Below are 14,983 nucleotides of genomic sequence, written 5' to 3'. Positions count from 1 at the left end.
GTGAAAGATAGTGAAAGACTGAAGACTAGAAGGATTATGAATATGATAGAGAAGCCAATTTTCTAAAGATGATAGTAGATGGAAATGTGAAGGAGTTTACCTCTGGAAATATAGGTGCCCCTCCTTGTCTTATTTGGTTGTTGGCCTTTGTGCTTGAAAAGAATCAAAATGACTCAGATGCAGTGGATGACCTTTACTTCCTTTATGTCTAACCAACCTCTAAGCACTCCATATTACCTGCTTTCACCACCTTCTTGGCCACTGGAACAAATTATTTTCATCTGTCCCTTCCACTGGAAGAATTCTTCACATATCTCAGTAGACCACTCTCCCCAATTCATAGGTATCCTCAACCTGGTTGAGCCTGCCTGCACAGCTTTCCTGGGATGTGGTCCCTTATGGATGCTATAGCATCTTATTGCTACAGGTGAGATCTGGGTAGCAAGAAGACCCCAAAGGAGCAAAGTAGCCCTGAAAAGAGCTCAGAAAACCCTTATAGAAGAAATACTACTTTCCCTGGATATCCTATAAGCCCCTTCTATCTCTTCATGTAAGAGCAAAGGAGGACATAGTTAAGGAAGAAGTCTGAGTGATGTCAGATGATGAGAGAAAGTAGTGAGCTTTTGTCTATGTGTCCTTAATTGTTTGTTTTCTGGTGATGTATGAAACAAGATTCTCAGCTACAAAAACAGAGATGGGCATATGATGGGAGGCTTAAGGAGTCTTGTCTAGTCTGTTTCATTGATCTACTGTATATTTTTAAACTAGTGCCAAATTGTTTTGATGAATAGCTTGAGGTCTATATTTTTTTCCCTTTAAATGATGAAGGGTTCTTTCTACAGTGGAATTTAAACATAGTAGGAAACAATACTATGAAATTGTGGTTCTCCCAAATGCAATGAAGTTGACACAGATTGTTTCTAATGATAGAAATGATGATCTCATTGTCCTCAGCCATGGTCAGATTATAGGTAGAGAGTACTGTTTTCAAGTTGGGGCCCACATCTTAGGGACTTGGTAGATGACCAGATAAAGAGGATTGGAACTGTGAGGGGAATATTTCTCATATTGTAAGAGGTTTGGTTGAAACACTAGAAATAGTTACCCTGAAGAAGATAAGATTTAAGGGTGATAACAGTTTTCTTCACTTATTAAAAGAGAAATTTGACATATTCTGTTTAGAGTCAGAAAATAAAAATAGGAATTTTGGTTAGAAGTTTCAAAGAGATGAATTTACGCTTGCTATAAGGACAGACTTCCTACCAATTAGATTTGTTCAAAATCTATATGGACCACTTTAGAATGTAGTCTGTTTCTCTCTCATTATATACATTCAAGCAAAGGATAATGGAAAAGTACTCATCAAGGATATAATAAACAGAATTCATAATTTGGTTGCATGTCAATCTAGTTTCTATTCACTTTAATAAATATTAAGTACCTATTATGTGGTATGATGCAGTGGAAATAATGTTGGATTTGGAATGAGAGAACCAGGATTCAAATCACAGCCCTGACAGGTACTATTTGTATGACCTTAAGAGGTCACAATCTATCAGGCTTTGGTTTATTTTATAGAAAGAGAGTCTTGACTAATATGATTTCTAAAGTCACTTCTACTTCTAAATCCATGATTCTGTGATCCTCTGTTCAAGTCATTGTACCAAGTCCTTGGATTATTAGAAGAACAAATATTCTTAAACTGAAAACACATTCTAAAAATAGCAACAGTGATAGACAAAATCTCAGGACCATGAGCTGATGAGGACTTCAATGAAGAGAAGCAGTGTCTGAGTTTTACTGTTTACCTGCTTCATCCTATAGTCTGCTTACTCATTTGTGCTAGAGTCTACTGCCTTTATTCTAGCTCTTGCTCTCACCACCATCACTTCTTCCTAGGTTGTCTTCAACTCTCAACAGAGTTCCATAGTTGTCCAGGCTCCTGAACCTATAGGCTTTGTCTAGGTACTCATTTAATCATTCCCAGGAGCCACAGTTGATTCCTGTCCTTTATGATTAAACTACCTGGGAGCCTCGTATCTCTTTCCCTCCTATTCACATTCCTTTGGCCTATGATATCATGGAAAGGAGTAGCAGACTCCTTTGGGATCTCCTTGTGTGCAAAAGTAACTACATGATACGTATACTGAAGAATTATGGTAGAACATGGTCAAGGTTATAGGGATTGAAAACAAGGATAGCTTCACAGAGGAGGCTGCATGTCAATTGGGTTTTAAGGGAAGAACAAGAATTCAAGAGAAAAAAGAAAACCTAAGGTCATCTTGAGCATAAGAGCAGCATGAACAAAAGTGCAGAAGCAAGATATCACAGGAGGATGTAGAGATCAGAAATGCCATTTGGGTGGCATGTGGAAGAAGAGAGGAGAGTAGTAGGTAACAACTTTGCAAAGATAGTGGTGCCACTCATTGTGGAGCACTTTAAGCATTTGGACTTCATTTGGAAGTTAATATGGAGCCAAAGAAGGACTGTTGTCTTGCTTGTGTTTAGCATAGGAATGCCAGAAGGAGATCTAGAGACAAGGAAGCTTACTTATGTATAAAGACATAAGAAGAAGACAAAAGTGAGATCCAAATCATGCTAATAAACACTTGGTAAGCACCCAGCCACCCAGTAGGGAATACAAAGAAAAACAAAAATGGCTCCTAGCATCAAGGAGCTCACTGTTCAAAGGAGAAAATGGACTAACAGAGGGAACTTTTATTTAATCCTCTTTGGATTGAAAGGGAAACAACTAAATCTACCTTAGTATTTCGGGTATTGAATATGATGGAAACTGATTAAAACTGTGTGGACTGACTTTTGAGGGTGTATATATCCTGAAGTGAACCTCTTCCTACCCCTAGCAAAATTACCATAAGTAAATCCAAACAAAAAGGAATGTCAACATTTATTGAAGACTGTCATATGTAGGCAATTTTGAGAAAATAAATATTTATGCAGCTCTTGAAATATCAATGTCCTTTCTGAGACTGACAGGCACCAGCTGAGGCTTTTGTTTCCAACTTTCTGGGGTTTTGGAGATGACCTGGCAAATAGATCCATTTGACACCATTACAAGAGTGATCTTAAGCAGTCATGGCAAAGATGGAAAGGGAGATACTTCCACCTCTTCTAAAGATTAATTAGCAGTAGTGTGGATTTGCCCAGAAAGATAACTTTATAGGAAGGCACATTTCTACTTTTACCCTTCCTATACTAGACTTCCAATAAAGAATATGTCCCAGGACTTCAAAAATAATTTTTACTCCTATGTGTTAGAAGACAGGCAAAATTGGAATGATGAAAATAGGAAGAGAAAAATGAGGCTAATCATATCCAAGTGAGGCAGGATGGTAGAAAGGTAAACACACAGAGTGAGTGGTCCATTCATTTTCAAAAGAGGGAGAGGGGAAGGAAGGGGGAGAATGCAAAAAAAAGTCTCCAGTACATTGGGTAAATCTAAAGGCAAACTTATGGGAAGACATGTACATGGACAAGATACAGGATGGGGAGGCATGGGTGGACTGCCATCTTTATGGTTAAAGGGTTCTTCCAAATCAATGACATCACAAATCCATTTGAGTATTTGAATATTAGAGATGATGAACATTTCAAAGATGGCTAGGTACTTGAAGACCTTTTAGTCTAACCCATGCCTTTCTAGGAAAGATGTTATATGTAAGGACTACTGAACCCTGCCAAAATCCTGTTAGGACTGAATAGGGTGGAGATTTATTCCAAGTATCTCCATTGTATCAATTCTAAAATCAATCATGATTCAAAGAAATTCCTGTTCTATGCTTAAGCATAGGTCAAAGTCCTTTCCATTGTTCAGCAAAAGGTTTCTGTCCTAAAGTAATCTGAAGAAGGGTAGAGAAGGAACCTCCCATGCCAATGGGGTTCCCATTCCAATAGACTATCAGTAAGAAATTTTCCAAGTATGAAATATCCCAATGGTGAAATTTCCAACATTTATAAGTCTAAGGAATTTTGAGGTTTACAATGTGACACTAAAATCTACTATAAGCTTATTTTCTCCATATAATGATGTGAGTTCCTTGAGAGCATAGTTCCAGAAACTAGGACAAACCGAGGTTAAGTAACTTGCCCATAGTCACAGAGCAAAATTCTGGGGCCATATTTGAACTTGGTCTTCCAGACTCCATGCCCCGTATTCTATCCACTTTACCACAGGCTGTCTGGTATGGACTCACAATTATATTCTCAGTGCTTAGCATAATTTTTGCATATACTAAAGAATAAATGATCTCTTTTTCTTTCCTTCTCTCCTTTCTGGTCCCAAGCCCTCATTTTGGGATGCCTCATATACTAGAAAAACATAATAATTAATAATTAAAGAATTGTAATAAGTTTAATAATATTTCAGTATTTTTATGGACCCATGATGTCATCAATGTGACTTCACCTTCCAAAATATAGCTTACAATGCTGCTTGTTCTGTATGTCCCTTGCCCATGAGCTCCTGTAGTTCCCCCATAGCTGGTTTACCAAATGCTTTGGAGACTTTTCTCTAAATCTTTATATACCTTCCATCTTAGAATCAATCCTGAGTATTGGTTCCAAAGCAGAAGAGTGGAAAGACTAAGTATTGGGGTTAAATGACTTCCCCTAGAACACATAGCTGGGAAGTATCTGAGATTAGATTTGAACCCAGGACCTCCCTTCTCTAGGCCTGACTTTCAATCCATTAACCCGCCTAGCTGCCCCTTTCTCTATATCTTTTGACATTATATGAGAGAAAACCAGGACAGACTTGACCTTTTCCGAAGACTTTAACATTTGCAAAGCCCTTTCCTCACTACCATCTGTGAGGAAGAAAATTCTCTGAGTTTTCTTATTTCATTGCATTAACAGGGGATCTAAGAGTCAGAAAGGGGAAATGATTTGATCAGTCACCCAACAAGTAAGCTGAAGGATCAGCAACCAAATCTCACTTTCCAGAAATTCGATTTTCTGCTTTTTTCTACTTTATATATAGTATCTTGTAGCTATAATGGAAGATGGGAAAGGTGAAGTCAACTTAAAATTGACCTGAAGATAAGACATGGTGTCCCAAAGGTTAATGCCATTTTAAAATAGTCATACAACTTTTAAAAGCTATATTAATATTTATTTTATGTACTCAAATCTATTTGTTTTGACAATTATAAGCTTAAAGCTGCACTAAGACTCTAGGGACACACTGTATAAGACACTCATTCCATTTCCCCAGCCACCCAGGCCTAAAACAAGTATAATATCTCTTTGGTGACATCCAATAATTTTCTGGTTTTCCTCTTAATAGCACTTCTAGATATTGTTGTTAATCCGGAGACTCCATAGTCTTTGGTTTTATTGGACAAAACCACCTTTCATATTCACATTAAGCACTTTAAAGGAGTTACTGAAATTTAAAAGCAAAAAGGAACCTATATGTCAAGATCGAAAGAGGTTAACTGATTTGTCCAGTGATCCTCAGGGGCAAGTGATTCCAAATTCAGAGCCAGGATCTGAATTCAGGTCTTCAGACTCTAAAGCCATAATTCTGTCGTCCTCATAGGGTAAATCAGGGCCAGGAAGGCTGACAGACAACAACCACAGACACAAAGTACATCAAACTGACCCTTCTTCCCTGTCATACTAGTAAAACATTCATTTTGTTCCAGCACATATTCCAGTGCAAGGCACATAGAAAATTGTAGAAATAATTACATTTGAAACCCAGTTTCAGATTGTGGATTAGATAATAAAAGAGACAGACAAAAAGGTCTCTTTGTTCAGGAGGTTATTTTCTTGCCTTTCTGTAGTAAAATATTCTGCTTTAAAGGAGGTATTTGAAAGTCCTCTTGTTCTTCTTCCCCTTCTTCCCTTTCATATGTATTTGGCACCTAATTAACAGCTTCCCAGGGGTGCTGGACCATGTGATAAATGTAAACCAAGTGCAACTGAAGGCAAGGAATCTTGTCTTTTGAATTATTGAAACCCAACTAGAGGCATCCCTGCAGGTCAAAGAAACTGCCTCCCTCTTTTCTCCCCTGTCCCTGACCTCCAGCTTAAAGGGAGAGACAAAGCCCAATTGTGGAGATTACTCATATTTGAAGCTCTAAACCTAGTTACCAACTTAGATTCACCTTCACTATTAATTATGCCTTTGGTCTTCAAAGAAAATAACAGCAACGATTATAGAGGTGCTAATGATAAACAGGAACTACAGAATCAATGTTATCTAGATCTTCTGTGTTCCCTAAAGTCCATTTCATATAATCTTTATCAAGGGAAACTTGATAAATTCCAGTTTAGAAAGTCTTTGGGTGGAGGGTTGCCTGGGAAGTGGGTAAGTTTTTTGTTTTTCTTTTCCTTTTCCATAGGTGTTGATAGAACCCTCGCTTACATAAGGAGGAGATCTCTTTATTGTGGCTACCTCCTTCAAATTTTAGAGGGTTTGGCAACATGCTCTCCACAACAGCTGTTCCAAAGTACTGTTTTGCTCCTAAAGCCCCCAAATCCTCCTACTTCCCACTCAGTAAATATGAGTAATTATTCTAGAATGATAAGGACAAAAGTCAGATGACCAAACAGTGAAGACTGGTTGCGTGATGAGTAAGTAGAGATAATGAATACAGGTTACTATAAGTTTGACAGTGAGGAGGAAGAGTGAGGCAGGACGATGGATTGAGATTCAACAAACAGAAGGAAGGTTTTTGAGTTTTTCTGGTGATTTAGTGTACTTATTTGCCATTGCTGTTTTTAGTTACAGAAGAACTGGCTATATTTGTAAGCTAAGTGTAAGGAGCCTTCAGAGAAGGAGAATTGCAGACAAATGGAAAGAGGGAATCATCTTTGATGGAACAAGGTTGGGAGGGTATGTAGTGAGTGTGTCCATAAAAAGATTTAGCCTTGCCAAGGAGAACAGCTAACTTAACCTTTGAAACTGGAAGGAAGGATACATGATGAGTTAAAATACTGAACATTTTGAGATTTATGAAAAATCAGGTGGCTTCACTCTTGTGTATAAAGAAAAAAGAAAGAAGGCTAGCAGTTGAGTCAGATGGAAGTGAGAGGAATTGGGGCTTTTAGGACAGCAAAGAAATTTCAGAGAAGATGCTGCCAGAACTTCTAAAATTTCAACATGATAGCCACAATCAACAGATCTCTTCACTATATAATTGAATGACTTAAATGGATTAAATTCATGGAAAGCGCAGGTATTTCCAAGCAGTCTGCATCTGGGGGATGGGAATGGAATGAATCATTAACTCTGAACAAATTGACTTACCAAAATCAGTTCTTCAAGTTTGATTGAAATAAGGATTATATGGAACTGGACTTCTAGGTGATTTGAAAAGACCTGTATAACATTCACATAACAGTTCATCTTGTGATAGTTTGAACCTCTTCCAGCCTTGCTGCCATTTTCATTGAACACCAATGTGTTAGGAAGATTTGAAAGCCAATCCAAGTTGATAGGTTTTTAGGTTCAAATATGAGTGATAATCATAATGGTGTTTTATCTCTTCCCTTGAGTGTAAAGAGGGTAGGAACAGGGAGAAAAGTATTTTCTGTGACTTGTTGAGATATCTGTACTTGGGTTTTGATAATTCAAAAGAAAATCTTACTAGACATTAGTTATTTTGGTTTGCAAAACATTTCTTGAACTTTATCTCACTTGAGTTTTAAAACACCCAAGTGAAGGAGATACTAATACTATCTACCCTTTTACAGAGGAGGAAATAGAGCAGGGAATATGTGTGTGAAACACAAGTCTTTTCATCATCATCAAGTCTGTAACTGAGAAGAAATGCTTCTACAGCAAGCTAAATCTCCTCCCACCTTGATCACAGCTCAGTTGGAGTGGAGATGAGAGAGAGAGGGATGACAAATCATCTTCTTATGCCCTTATGGAAATGAGGGAGGAAGGCAGACAAGTTCCAAAAGAGACAATTCTAACTGGAGTACACTCATGAGGAGACAGGGGAGTGATCTGTAGACCTATTTCCTATCCCTGAAGACATCGTCCTACTGAGGACTATGAGGAATGAATTCTGATTTTTGCGGTCTGGTTTCTTCCTTAAAATGGAAAAGCCATACCCTCTTCACCATCCCCATACTGGGCCTGAGGACAAAACTCTAGTTGGCTTGATTTTCATTTCTTTATCCAGTTTACCAGGTTCTAATCCTTCAGTGCCCAACCTGAGACTTTGCTTTTCATAGACTCATAATACGTGCCAAATTTTAATTAGAACATGATTTAGCCAAATGAGGTACAGAATGGAAACAAAGGAGTTTTAAGTGCCCAAGAAAATTTTGTGACAAGAATTATTATTGTCATCACAATTACAACCGATATTTATAGATCATCTTGATGTGAGCTTTAATAGATTTAATAACAACCATGTGAGTTGTCTATCAAAACTACATAAAGTTAAGCAATTTTCAAATATAGCACAACTAGAATATAAACTCATGCCTCCTAAATAGAGGTCCAGGGCTTTTCATTACTTCATATTAATTTCTAAACAAAAAGATGTTTCCAGCTCTAAAACCTGTGATTTATTCATTCAATGAATATTTGTTAAGCACTGGTTATATGTGATGCACTCTGCTAGGAATTGAGGATCAAAAGAAAAAAAAGCATAGTCCCCACACTCAAGCTGATAGCATTCCATTGGAAAAATGCAACATAAACATGGATGTGATAATGAAGAAAATATACAAAATCTTTTCTGGGGAAGAGGAAATTATCAATTGGGAAAATCAAAGAAAAGAGTCAGAATTTCAGACTAGAGATATCCTTTCCACATTGAAGGGGTAAGAGGTACAAGTACCCCAACAGACTGGAAAATTCACATAAAAAAATTTGGCCCTCCCTTTGTACCAGAGAAGGTCTAAAGTTTTTCTATTAATTTAAATTTAAATTTAATTTAAAGAATTTTTTAAATGAAAGAAATTGTGTATATTTATGGTATCAAAAATAAAACATGTTGCTATTATATAATACTATACACAGATTTTATGCATTTCTGATTTCCAAAACTTTTCTTTGAAATCTGCTGAACTTCATGTGTCATCTGTGACTTCTACAAAACTCCCCCAAAATTCTCATTTAATATCTTATGCTAACCCTTGATATAGCAAAACCGTAGTGGAGAAAGTTGTAATTAGTAAATGATACCTTTGTATCATTGTCAGTAGTCCTATGTCTGATGGAATTATTTCCCTTATTAGCCTGTCTTGTGATCCATAAGCATCATCTCTCATTAATCTTTATTCACCCTTAATGCCTACCATAGTATTTTGCACATAATAGATGCTCAGCAAATATTTGTTGAAGGAGTGATGTAAGTAGTTGATAATAGTTCTCAGGGAATTAGTGGATGATACTGCAAAGGACAAAGTATGTATTTTGTTAAGAGATATTTTTAATTAATTCTTTTTAGTGGACAGCGAGAGTTTAGTCATGCAGACAACATTCAATTATCTTCTCCCTTAGCTAATGGCATCTTCAGAAGTAGGTCTCAATAAAAACATGAAGATGGTTGTACTGATAGGTATTTCGAAGGCCATGCTAGTACAATGCAAAAATAACAGATTCATTTGGCCAATCCAGCTGACCTGAGCTTCATAAAGGAATGGACTTGGACTAAATGGATCAATTGTTTTCCTGTTTGAACTCAGTGGCCAATTCACTTAAAATATTTGCATCCAGAAGGCATGACCTTAGACCTATAGCAACAACATAGACACAGTTTTCTAGAATGACCACCAGCTCAAAAAAAAAAAAGCAGCATGAATTTGCAGATTATGTATTATTTGTCAGACGATAAGACCTTATTCATTTCACCAAATATGGTCATGTTATTTATTCCAAACTTTTATCAACTGTCCTGACATCACCACCATATTATTTTTGTTTTCAATTTTCTAATTAGAGAATTATTCTAGATCATCTCCAAGGTCTCTTCCAGCTCTAAAGGTCTATGATTCTCAAAGGCCAACATTGCTTTAATTACATTACTGCTTAATATACATTCAAAAATCAGCAAACCCAATTTGTATGATAGAATATTAGTCCTGTCGGTTTGATGAGATGGCAGGGTCTCCTAGGTTCCATTTTCCATTTGTGCAGTTTGAAGAATTTTCATCCTAATGAAGAAAACTTCAATCTATCTTGATTAATGATGATAATAACTCATATCTGGGTAGTACTTTACAAAATGATTTCACATATATTATTCCATTGGAATCACACAGGGACTCTGAGTGAGATAGATATAGGAAAAGAAACTAGAATGGGAAATAGACCTATAACTTCATTGATTAAAAGGACTCTGGATGATGAAACCTCTTCTCCCAATGTCTTGCTCAGGGTCACACATACCTTTTGTGTCTGAGGTAGGGTCTGAATCTAGCTCTTCAAGCCAACTCTAATGGCTACCCCTTTGAAGAAGGGGATGAAAATATTAATGAGTGACATTTCTACTTTGGAGTCAGTCTCAGATAAAATGACTTCTTGGTAAGAGACCAGAAATTGAACCCAAGATCTTCTTAATGCAAGGTCAAAATATTTTTTAATACAACACAAACATATATTTTGTTTCTATATCACCTAGATTTACAAATATACTACTCCTTGCTGCCCTACCCAAGGATGTATCTACTGGAACAAATATTGAAAAACAAAGAAGGGAAAAAATTATTCTTTTTTATTACATGCCTACTATGTTTCAGGCAATATGCAAATTTGCAGATATTCTTATCTGGTCCTCACAGCAAGCCTGAGAGGTAGGTTATTATACTGCTGATTTTGTGGTTGAGGAAACTGAGGGGGGAAAATTACATGATTTGCCCAGGGTCACATAGTGTGTCAATATTGGAGACTGGACTTGGATGCCCAATGTTCTATCTAATGTGTGCCTGGCTGCCAATTCAGGAACCCATCATATTGACTCCATTTGACAATATAGTCAGTATTCCACATTCATATGCTCTACTAACACTACCTAACTTCAGTTACTTTTCTGTTGTATTTGACACTTCATGACCCCACTTGGGGTTTTCTTGGCAAAGATATTGGAATGGTTTTTCCATTTTCTTCTCTAGCTCTTTTACAGATGAAGAAACTGAGGCAAACAGGGTTAAGTGACTTTCCAGAATCACATAATTAATGTGTCTGAGTCTAGACTCAAAATCAGGAAGATGAATCTTCCTGCCTCCAGGCCGGATACTCTACTCTATCCACTGGCTGCCCAATTGGGAGGAAGGAAATATATTTTTGGAAAAGATGGTGATATACAACCAAATATATCAATACAATCTAAAAAGTAAAGTTTTTATTGCCTCTATGAAGTTTTCATATGTGTCATTAGTTAAGAAGATATTACATTATGCTATTATATTACTATATCACAATTAACTATTTCCCAATTGATAGGTTTATGCTTTTTTTGAGTTCTTTGCTACCAGAAATATAATGCTTTTTAATTATAAGGAATCCATCCTGCTCATAGTTAAAATTTCTCCCTAGCCTTATCAACAATACATTTGTCCCGCTGTATAAAAAGAATGGTGTCATTCAATATTTATGTTTCTTCCCTAAAAATATTTTATTATTCCTTCATATTATGGAGATGATCCCATTTTCTCAAAGCTATAGCAGTGGAGCACAACTTCTATCAGTATACTATATTGGAAATGTTTCAAATGGGGATCCAATGAGGGATGAACTGTGTGTGTTTTACCTGGGGGATACCCCAGGTAATTTCAGAAAGATGCATCACCTTGGGCTACCAGGTGATTAATTATATTGATCATGGCAACTCATAGAGAATATTAATGTATCAAGGGATCTACAAGGGTAGGAGGCTTATCCATCACATGGATATTTTGTACCCTGAGGAGGGGGTTCAGAGTATTAGCTGGATAAAAATCTCAGATCTTTATTTCATATTAATTTAGCCAGAGTAGGAATATTGCATAAAACTTTCATCCTGGCCTTCACAAAAAGAAGAGAAGGGGGTCACATTGCTTTTTGGTATTTCATATACCACTGAATGTGATCATTGAACTTATAGTAGGAGACTCAAAAATAGGAGTTCCCCTCCTTTTCACTCCTACTCTTAAATAATAATGTTAAATTTAAACAACTATTTGAGGGAGCCACTAATAAAAATGTTTATTAATGAAGACCATTGACAAACAATAAACACATAAGGAATGAATAATAAATAGTGTGTGACATTCATACTTAATTGCATTGAATATTACTGATGGTGTTAGGATTCCCTTGTACAGATGTTGTTGTCAAAAAAGATCTATGTTATGAGTACCAACCCTAAACAGTACAATTACTGATACTATACACAGCTTCTATTAGTTACCAAAGCATGTGTCTGGTGATCTATAAATAAGACTCAACAGATATTGGTGTTCACTCTGGGTCCTCTCAAGAACATTAAAACACTTGGTTTATTAAATATATAACCCATAGAGTGTTCAGGAATGCTGAAGCTGGAAGGACCCAAAGAATATTGAATGTCAGAGCTGGAATACCTTTCAAGATAGATATTTAAGTCCAATTGCTGCATTTTACAGGGGAAAAAATAAACCTGAAGCCAGGAGAAGGGGAAATGACTTATCCTGAAGTTTTAGTTAAGATAAGGCTTTGGCCATATTTCATAGGCTAATCTCTGTCTCTTATTTTCTTTTCCAGTAATATTACTGCTTACCACATATATGTGACGTGAACAAGGAGGAGCTGTGTGAAGGCATTTCTGTACAGCGGTTGCTTCATGACCCCTCATGCAGTCAAGTGAAGCTAGACCAGTGTCCACCATGACAGCACTTGTTCTGGGAGCAGTGCTGCTCATTCTTCAACCGCAGATAGTGCCTTCTCATCCTGTCAGCAGCCCTAAAGTGGAAGTCCCTTCTGAAGCTGGGCAGAAAGAGCTCTTCAGGAAAGGATCTCTCAAGAGTGACTTCCAAGATAGCCCTCCTCTGAATGGATCTAGCCAGCGTCTCCCACAAACCATCATCATTGGTGTGAGGAAAGGTGGAACGCGAGCCCTACTAGAGATGCTTAGCCTGCACCCAGGGATAGCTGCTGCTGAAAGTGAAGTCCATTACTTTGACTGGGAAGATCATTATGGAAATGGTCTTGAGTGGTACCTCAGCCAAATGCCCTTCTCTTTCCCACATCAGCTCACTGTGGAAAAAACCCCTGCATACTTCACATCATCCAAAGTGCCTGAGAGAGTTTATAATATGAACCAGTCCATCAGACTGCTCCTCATCCTGAGAGATCCCAGTGAACGCGTTCTATCTGACTATACTCAAGTATTTTATAACCATGTGCAAAAACACAAACCCTATCCATCCATTGAAGAGTTTCTCATCAAAGATGGTGAACTCAATGTGGAATACAAGGCAATAAACCGGAGCCTTTATTATTTTCACATGCAAAACTGGCTCCGTTATTTTCCACTAAATCATATTCACATTGTGGATGGGGATCAGCTCATTAGAGACCCTTTCCCAGAAATAGAAAAGGTAGAGAGGTTCTTGAAGCTGTCTCCACAAATCAATGCGTCAAACTTCTATTTTAATAAAACAAAAGGTTTTTACTGCCTAAGGGACAGTGGCAGGGACCGATGTTTACATGAGTCAAAAGGAAGAGCACACCCTCAAGTGGATCCCAAATTACTTAATAAACTGCACGAATATTTTCATGAGCCAAATAAGAAATTCTTTGAGCTTGTTGGCAGAACATTTGACTGGCACTAGACTGGCAAGCCAAACTCTGAACCTTTTTACTCTAAGTTCTGGTGTATGTCTAGGAAAGACAAAAATAATAATAGTAATAATAATAATAACAAAGGGCATTGAAGCTATAATTTATTTGTAAAATCCATAAATTACTTATGTACAGTATTAGATTCACAATTGCCATATATACTAGTTATATTTTTCTACTTGTTAAATTGAAAGCATTTTGTATTGTTTTTCATGGTTGTTAACATGGTGTATGATGTCTCTATATGAAGGAACTAAAATATTTCACTGCATAAGATTTGCTAGAGACTGTGTTGTCCTTCTCAGTATAAAATCCATTTGCCCAAACACCTGAGGTAACCAGCAGTTTGAGACTGCAGCGTCCAGACCCCTTTATTACTTTCCAATGGAAAATTGCTTGTGCATTATGTTTTCTCAATCTGCTTTTTTTTTCTGAGTTCTTTTAATTTTTAATGCCTCACTGTGGTCATCAGATTTCTTTGACTTGCCTCATAAAATAATGGATCTTGCCTGACATGCCTTATTATTCGCAGAAGTAGCACTTTTTCCCAGACTGAAGTGAAATTTGGCAAATATCTGGGTGTGGGTCTCTACCCTGAGTAAATGTTGTATGGATTATGGAGCATCTCATAAAAGCCAGATGCTCTAGGTCTGGGCTTCTGAACCTTTTGTGTTTAATGGACCCCTTTGGCAGGCTACTGAAGTCCATGAACTCTTTCTTATGATAATATTTTTAAATATAAAAAATAAAATATATGGGATGTCAAAGGAAGCCAATTATATTGAAATATAGGCTCATACATATGCACATATATGTGTATATATATGTATATACATATATACGTATATGTATATATATATATATATATATATATATATAATTTTAAGTTCATAGACCCTGGGTTAAGAGCCCCTTCTCTAGGTATCTTCTTTCCATTTCTATTATCCCATCTACTTCTACACTTCAAAAACTGGAGAACTCAACAGTGGGAGACAATAAGGGCTCCAGGTTTCAGCATAATTTTTGACTCATGTTGGATGCTCAGTCAGCCCCATTTAAAGGAAGCTTCAGTCAAAGCTTTGGTACACTGGAGAGAACATTGGCTGTGGAGTCAAAGGACATGGGTTTGAATCTCAATTCTGACAATTAATCTCTGATGATGTGCCATAGAAATTAGATACTATTAAGTTAATG

General features: G+C 36.9%; 1 protein-coding gene across 1 annotated transcript in view; it reads left to right on the top strand.

The window, feature by feature from the left end:
• The window catches only part of HS3ST1 (heparan sulfate-glucosamine 3-sulfotransferase 1), a 43,679-nt gene extending 29,614 nt beyond the window's left edge, over positions 1-14,065 (top strand). The window contains exon 3 of the mRNA XM_007496721.3: positions 12,710-14,065. Coding sequence (XP_007496783.1) covers positions 12,799-13,779 — 981 coding nt within the window. The 5' untranslated portion in view covers positions 12,710-12,798 and the 3' untranslated portion in view covers positions 13,780-14,065. The remainder of the gene's footprint in view (positions 1-12,709) is intronic.
• The last annotated feature ends 918 nt before the right edge of the window (positions 14,066-14,983 follow it).

Source organism: Monodelphis domestica, chromosome 6 (genome assembly GCF_027887165.1).
Source record: "Monodelphis domestica isolate mMonDom1 chromosome 6, mMonDom1.pri, whole genome shotgun sequence".
Taxonomy (NCBI): Eukaryota; Metazoa; Chordata; class Mammalia; order Didelphimorphia; family Didelphidae; genus Monodelphis; species Monodelphis domestica.
Note: the sequence above shows the minus strand (reverse complement) of the source record. Positions and strands in the feature narration are given on the sequence as shown.